Genomic DNA, 8,848 nt, shown 5'->3' with positions numbered 1-8,848 from the left:
TTCATAATTTTCCAATTTAACAGTGCATAGCCTGGGTTGTGTAAAGCATCAACAAACTGATTAAGATCTGTTAATTTTCATACAATAAAATTTCATCACTATTTCATTTATTAGAGAAATATATTTGCAAAAACTGGTATTTTTTTTACTGAAGACAAGTAACTGCTGTATGTCCAAAATGTCATCACTCTTGTAAATACCAAGCAGTGTCCATACTTGAATATTGTACTGTAAAGTGGCTATCCCTGTATTTACCATATTTTGTGAATATCCCCTAAATATACCATGCTAAGTGACCACCTCTGTATACACCATGGTAACTTGTCACCCCTATACACAGTATACTAAACAAAGTGACCTCTATTGTATATACTAAACTACATTAAACAAAAAGTGCTGTATTTACTACCCTAAGAGACTAAAACTGTATATACCGTGCTAAGGAATCATTCTTGTATATATAATGCAAAGAGATCACTTCTGCATACACTTTGTTAAGAGAGCATTCCTGTATAGCCTAGTTGCTAAGGAATCAATTGCATATACCATGCTAGGGGACCTTTCCAGTATACACCATGCTAAGAGACCTTTCCAGTATATACCATGCTAAGAAATCTTTCCAGTATATACCAAGCTAAGAGATCCCTTTTGTATATACCATGCCAAGGGACCTTTCTAGTATATACCATGCTAAGAGGTTACTTTTGTAAATGCCATTATAAGAGACCTTTCCAGTATATATGATGCTAAGAGACCTTTCCAGTATATACCATGCTAAGAGACCTTTCCAGTATATACCATGCTAAGAGACCTTTCCCGTATATACCATGCTATTAAAAGACCTTTCCAGTATATACCATGCTATTAAGAGACCTTTCCAGTATATACTATGCTATTAAGAGACCTTTCCAGTATATTCCATGCTATTAAAAGACCTTTCCAGTATATACCATGCTATTAAGAGACCTTTCCAGTATATACCATGCTAAGAGACTTTTCCAGTATATACCAAGCCAAGAGATCCCTTTTGTATAGGCCATCCTAAGAGACCTTTCCAGTATATATCATGCCAAGAGACCTTTCCAGTATATACCAGGCTAAGAGGTCACTTTTGTACATACCATGCTAAGAGACCTTTCCAGATATATCATGCTAAGAGACCTTTCCAGTATATACCATGTTAAGAGACTTTTACCATTAGATACCATGCTAAGAGACCTTTCCAATATATACCATGCTAAGAGACCTTTCCAGTATATACCATGCAAAGTATATACCAAGCTAAGAGATCCCTTTTGTATATACCATGACAAGAAACTTTTCCAGTATATACCATGCGCTAAGCGGTCACTTTTGTATATACTGTACCATGCTAGGGGATTTTTTCAGTACTGTGCATGGTTTAAGGTTGTCAGGGACAGGAAGCCTGTACTTAAGAGTTGTCGAGGTTCCCAAAAAGACCAACTATTGACCTTTCCCAGGATACACAACCTACAATCATTACCCAACTTCTGTGTATCTATTTACTGCTAGATGAACTGGTTCATTAGGTGAAAGGAAACATGCCCAAAGGTTTATCCCTATGTATACCATGATGAGAGACCTTTCCTGTACATACATAGAGGAAAGGTCACTTATGCTATCATGATGAGAGATCTTTCTTGTATTTCCATGATAAGAAACCTTCCCTGTATATACCATGATGAGAGACCTTGCTTATATATACCATGGCCAGAGACCTTTCTTGTATATACCATGGCCAGAGACCTTTCCTCTATATACAATGGTAAGGGATGTTTTCTCTGTATACCTTAATTATGGGCCTTTCCTTTAGATACCATGATAAGGGACCTTTCCTGTATATGCCATAACAAATGACCTTTCAAGTACATACCATGATAGGGAACCATTCCTGAATATACCATGATAAGGGACCATTCCTGTATATATCATGATAAGGGCCCTTTCCTGTACATACGATGATAAGGGACTGCTCCTATATATACTGTGATAAGAGACCATTAATATATATGTTATTTTAAAGGGACCTTTTCTGTATACACCATAGTAAAGAACCATTACTATACATACCATGAAAAGGGACAGTTTCTGTATATACTGTGATAATGGACCTTTCCTGTATATTCTATGATAAAGGAGCTTTCCTATACACAATTATATAACTGAAATGAAAGATTTCCTTTATACTGTATACCATTATAAGGGAGAGTTCCTGTATACTGTATATCATGATCGGGGAGCTTTACTATGCAAACCATGATAAGGGACCTTTCCTATAAATACTGTACCATAATAAAGGACTTTTCCTGTATATAGCATGCTCAGGAACCATTCCTGTATATACCATGCTAAGGAACCATTCCTGTACATACCATGCTAAGGAACCATTCCTGTATAAACCATGCTAAGGAACCATTCCTGTATATACCATGCTAAGGAACCATTCCTATACTATGATGCTAAGGAACCATTCCTGTATTGTGTGCTACAGGATCATCCACATAACACGACCCACATACATCTAGGATTGGCTATACTTCCATGTATCAATAGAGCAATCATTGGTGTAAATATAACCACCATCTCTGAACTTAGCATATTTAGTGGTTACCGGTAAGCATAATACACTGTATAGCCACTGTTGTGTGTCTCACTGACTGCATCTGACCATCACGCAACCCACCACACAAGGACGTGCTGCCACAACACTAAACATGCACTAAACATGCCACCCTTAATGCTCCTCTCTGCTCATACTATGCTATGTGATCACCCCTATTCGTGACACCCTAGGTGGCCATCCCTGCTTGTGACACCCTAGGTGACCATCCCTGCTTGTGACACCCTAGGTGACCATCCCTGCTTGTGACACCCTAGGTGGTCATCCCTGCTTGTGACACCCTAGGTGACCATCCCTGCTTGTGACACCCTAGGTGACCATCCCTGCTTGTGACACCCTAGGTGACCATCCCTGCTTGTGACACCCTAGGTGACCATCCCTGCTTGTGACACCCTAGGTGACCATCACTGATCATACCATCCTAGGTGAGCAGTTGTGTACACATCACACTAGCTGGTCACCTCAACATACCACTTGGGGATGACACTCGCTACACATCCACAAGAAACAGCCAGCTCATACTGCATATTCTCTAGTGCTTGACCAACATCATAAGTTAATAGTAATCATTGTGATGAATCGGTGCCTAATTCACCACATGGACTCTTTATTAGTGTATCAAGGACAGCAAACAATACAAATCATTCAATACATAACCTTCAGACTCCAAGATTATTTATCTTAATATGCATAATCTGCCATCTTTTATCATACTGTATAAAGTGGCTTCACTAAAATGCCTATTATAAAAGTAATGGTGAATTTTCTCCTTTATTGAAGAAACTCAATGACGACTCTAGGAAGTGAAATATCCCAGCCCTCATCTGGCAATAATCACAAAGTAAGCATTCATATATAAAATACATAAATAAGAAATCTTTTAGCATTATTTCATTTATTTCCAATGGAGGCAATGAGTAGATTAGTCAGTTGAAGAGTACTTACTCAAAGATATGTAATGAAGTTAAATGTGCTTACGCATGTAGCTCTGAAACACGACACCAGTACAATCTTACCAAAGGGGAGACACTTAACTATTGGGTAATTTTGCACTAAACCTGTAGCACCTGGTCCCATAAAATCTTATTACTTTGTATTATGTAATTTTTCAAAGTTCAAATTCAGGGTGATAAATTTAATAGCGTATTAAAAGTAAGGTGACCTGATCAGTAATAAATACAATAGCATTAAAAACATCAGTTGTATATAACATATTTTATGCTAATTACAATTCATTCAAACATTTCTGATTAAAATTTATATAATACAAAACAGATTCCTTACTCTAGTATTGACAAATAATTGTTTTCTGCATCATTTTGGGCCTCTTGGAGAAAACAGCTTGGCACTAGCAGGCTAACTGTCTCATGACTGAAAATGCTGCCAGGCTCTACCTAATAATAAACTTGTACTTGAATATAGCCCTCCAAGATAACATCCAATTCTGACAGACATTCTTTTAGCTGTTACTTGTTCAACTAAATGTGGTGTCTTAATATATATAACTCTCACCTCCCAGAAGATTCAGTTTGGTTCTGTGAGAAGTGTTCCTATTTGCATAGCTTCTTGTTACCCTAATTATTTTCTCATAGGCAGCAAGTCTTATTTGTGCCACGGAACCATACTAAATCTTTACTAATAAAAGTAATATGAATTAGCACTTTTCCAATATTCATTCATTTCAGTGATACAAGTCAATTCAGTACAAAGTGTTCTATCATATAAATTGACACTGAAATTAAGTGTTTGTTTCAGTTATAATTGAGAGGGTCTTGCTCACCATCACAAAGCCTGGATAATCAAAGCACATCTCACACACCAGATAACCAGGACAAAAACAGGATATTAAAGTAATATTCAGTTCACTGTTTGCCACACATACTGCAGATAGTATTATTTATGAGAATTGGTAGAAGCCTGCTTGGCCAGCTTGCGGGCCTGCACACGCCAGATGCAAGGGATAAAGAAGAGCATAAGGCCAGACACAGCAATCATGCTCCCGGCAAGCAGGAAACTGTAGTCGTACGAGTCAGTCATGTCGAAGAGAGAACCTGGAACCAAACATTGATTTAGAACATAGTTAGTGCTGAAATTTTATGCAGACGCTGTTTCCACAAAATATTTTTATACATTGATACCTCTGTGTTAATGTACATAGCTTTCTAAGCATGTATGAACTATGTATCACCTTAATATAATTCTATATATTCATGGTTGTATGTGTACTGACAACTTAAACTGGCCAGCATTTTGGAAAACCTGGGTTATATGATCTCCCCCTCTCACCCCTGGCACTTGTAGACTATATGATGTACTTCTTGCATCGCTACCTCTTCTTGTAGTCACTATACAGAACATCTCATAAAATAGCATATGGTGAATATTACTTTTGTAATATAAAGTTAGTGCTTTTCATAGATTTTAAGTTTTTTCTTTAAAGTTTTAACAAAACTTTAAAATTAAAGTTTAAATTTTTTTGTTAGTTTTATGTTTTATTCCAAGTGTTTTTCCCCCACATCTTGCCTGAAACACAGTGCATATAAGTGGCTTTAGGCATAGTATGTACTAGCTCTATCTAGAACTCCAACATTCTGTTTGTAACTCATCTTGAATGTATGTACATACTTATACCTAAATAAACATTTTATTTTATTTTATTTTATTTTATTTTATTTTATTTTATTTTATTTTATTTTATTTGCAAGGATATTAGACTACCTGGGTTTATCTGATATTAGTAACATGAAATCAAAATGATTATATTTTCACAACTTTCAATGTTTGTTGTAAACCTCAAACAAAAAGTTTAATTTGTTTCGCACATTCCTAAAAGGGTAAGCCTTGAACATCCATGCATTACATGTCTCTCTTTAGTATATTTATACAGTAGTTTATCAATACCAAATCAGCTTAAAAATGTTTTTTTTTATGGCCTACTTACTCAACACCTGTTAAAATGTCACATTCTGCATCACTTGATCTTTTGTGCCCATATTTTAAAATATGAATGTAAAATAAAGTTATGGAAGAAATATTATCCTCTGAACAATCATGCTCCATTACTCCCTAACCCTTAAGCTGCTACTTAATAGCCGGCAATGCTGCTGTGCGCAAGAAATAATTTTTTTTTTCGTTTTATAAAAGTGTCGATTTGGTGTTCCCTGACCACTGGGGGGGGGAGGTGGGTTGTTGTTGTTGCTGTTGTAAATGTAGGTGACGTGTTTTTGCCTCAATAGGGCGAGGAAGTGTGGCAAAATTGAGGCGTTGACAAAGTAATTGTCAGATTCGGTCAGCTCCGTCCAAGCTGTCAGGCGGAAGTTGCAACAAAGATATTATTACATAATTATTTCAATGTCTCTTTTTTTTTTTTGCAGTAATATTATTCAATAGTGTGTAGTGTAATATATTTATATAATAAAATGTGTGAACCATCACTATACTCAAAAGTATGCTGTACACATTATTGATTCAACTATTATGTTCATAAAACAATAAACAAATAGTTTTGCTGTTATTACACTATATACACACAGGTTATATATAAGTATCTGCATATTTTGATCACCATAACAAACCACTAAGTTGGTATGGTGAGTCAAAACAAAAATGAGTGGCCGCCACACACCAGCCAGCAAACACCACCACCTTCCCTCCCTCACCAACATCTCACTCGCAAACATTTCTCCTCCCATCATACTGTTTTTGCTTTTGTTCACTATATACAGACGTAATATATAAGTATGTCTCATTGAATATGACGGCATATTCTGTATTAACTATTTTCTGGTTTAGGGCTTATATCCCTCTATTATTCTTCTTGCATCAGGGTTTAGTTGAAAGAGGAGTTCTCCAAATGTCATGTTTCAAGGTGAAGAAAAAGTGAATAACTATAGAATATATTACACTTATTATACAATTGCACAACGTTTTGAACCTACATGCTTCATTCTCAAGTGATAAGAAATTACAGATCTCGTTAGTTTTATACTAGTATGGGGTCAGGTGAAAGACAAGTAGAATAAAGGAAAAGGCAAGGGGATAATAGGGGACGAAGCAATATGTTAGATATTAAGTAACTGCACATCCTCTCATGTGTTATATATATATAAAATGCTGAACTGTAATGTCAATCCTGACCTCAAAAGCTTCATTGAAGGTTGTAACAGAACCCATGAGCACCACACTAGAAATAAATACAGTTTTGATATTCCAAGAGTACGACTTAATCAAACTAGAAATGCTCTGCAGATCAAGGGACCCAGAATGTGGAATGACCTTCCCAACCATGTTAAAGACTGTACCTCTCTCAACCAGTTTAAGATGAAAACGAAGCACTACTTAATAAATTCCCTGTAATCTACCTTACCCCTCTATTGTCAACCCAAGTCTGTTTTTTTTAAACAACGCTGTTTGTTCGACCTAATTGTATTTGTGCTGCTTTTTCAGCCATGTTCCCCCTTTTTTATCTTTATTTTTATTTGTTCTCAACAGATTTTATTCTTTATACTCAATTAGTATTAAGCTTTAGTCATTAATGTTTTTCATGCCCGAAACGCTTTGCGTAATAGTGGCTTTAGGCATTGTATGTACTAGCTCTATCTATAAATCGATCAATCTTTGTAAAATCTCTTGTATGTATGTACCTTACCTAAATAAACATTTATTTATTTATTTATTTATATATTTATAACTAGACTTTAGTCTGTAAATGAAGTGCCTATTGTGAGAAAATTGTTACTCTGGGCGAGAGAATGGGCTTGGAATTGAATGGTGCTGATGTGGAGAAGTTAGTGGCCGAACACAACGAAGAACTGACCACCGAAGAACTCCAAGCCGTTCAAAAGGAGCAGCAAGAAGAGGCAGCTGAGGATATTTCTCCAGTGGAGGAAGATGAGGCAGAAGAGGATGTCCCTTCCACAACCATTAGGAAGTGGTGTCAGATGTGGGAAGAAATGCAAACTTTTATTGAAACGACGTACCCAGAGAAAGCTGTAGTAGGCCATTGCATTAATCTTTTCAATGACAATGTGATGTCTCACCATATACAAATGTTGCAAAGAAGGGAAAAACAATCTTCCATGGATCATTTCGTTGTGAGAAAATCAAGCAGTGAGCCACAACCAGGACCTAGTGGTATGCAGATGTCCACGGTTGTCCCGGCAATATTTCTTATGCTCGCTGGGAGGACATTGAACATCTGCGGACCTCTGATGTTTATAGTGTTCTTTGATTGTGCCTATGGCACCCCTGTTCTTTACTGGTTCTATTCTGCATTTTCTTCCATATCATTCACTCCAGTACAGTGCTATTTTACTGTGCAGATTTGGGACCTGGCCCTCCAGTATATATTATTTGACATCACTCTCGCCTTTCTCTGGTCTGTTCACCTTTCAATATCAATGCAGGCCGTCTCAATTTAATAAGGTCTCCTAAAAAGCAGTATAGGAAGGCATTACAGTGGCACCTCGATTAACGAGCGGCTCTATCTACGAGCATTTCAAGTAACGAGCGAGCCACTCGCAGCAAATTTGTCTCAATTGACGAGCTTCACCTCTATTAACAAGCAAAACTACATGGTGCTTCCTAGCGTCTCGCTGGTTCTCGCAAATTCTCGGACGCCTCCGACGCCAGTGTTGTTGTATTGCGCACGACAAGCATCCCTCTGCATTTATTTGCGCTTTTCTTTGTTTTTTTTTGTGGTTTTGTGACTACAATTTGTGACACTCGATGTCGCCAAAGAAGCTGCTTGCTAAAGATAGTGTTGTCAAGAGGAAGAAAGAGACAATTATTGTGGATTTGAAGAAAGAAATTACAGCAAAGCATGAGCATGGCTCATGCCACGCTCATGGCATGGGCTCCCCGGAACTATACCGGGCTAATGGTTATATATAAGACCATGGCAACAATCAATCGATGAGTCTGTGTGACTCATCTCACAAGGGAGTATGACAGGTCCTCATCAACAATTTGCACCATTAGTAAGGGGATGAGGAGGTAAGGGAGGATGCTGCCTCTTCCAGTGAGATCAGGGAAGTGTTGGGAATGTTTGAAAAGGCGACTACATTCTTTGAAATGCATCACCCTGATAAAGTAGTGACAACCCAGTGTGAGAACATGTTTAATGACAATTTGCTGTCTTGTTTTAGGGACATCCTAAAACAAAGACAAAAGCAATTGTCAATAGACTCGTTCTTTGCAAAAGTAAAG

General features: G+C 37.2%; 1 protein-coding gene across 1 annotated transcript in view; it reads right to left on the bottom strand.

Moving 5' to 3' along the window:
• Positions 1-3,761: 3,761 nt before the first annotated feature.
• The window catches only part of Mct1 (Monocarboxylate transporter 1), a 269,013-nt gene continuing 263,926 nt past the window's right edge, over positions 3,762-8,848 (bottom strand). The window contains exon 12 of the mRNA XM_069323794.1: positions 3,762-4,692. Within this exon, the coding sequence (XP_069179895.1) occupies positions 4,535-4,692 (158 nt within the window). The 3' untranslated portion in view covers positions 3,762-4,534. The remainder of the gene's footprint in view (positions 4,693-8,848) is intronic.

The sequence above is a fragment of the Procambarus clarkii genome, chromosome 13, assembly GCF_040958095.1.
Source record: "Procambarus clarkii isolate CNS0578487 chromosome 13, FALCON_Pclarkii_2.0, whole genome shotgun sequence".
NCBI lineage: Eukaryota > Metazoa > Arthropoda > Malacostraca > Decapoda > Cambaridae > Procambarus > Procambarus clarkii.
This window is presented reverse-complemented; position numbering and strand designations above follow the sequence as displayed.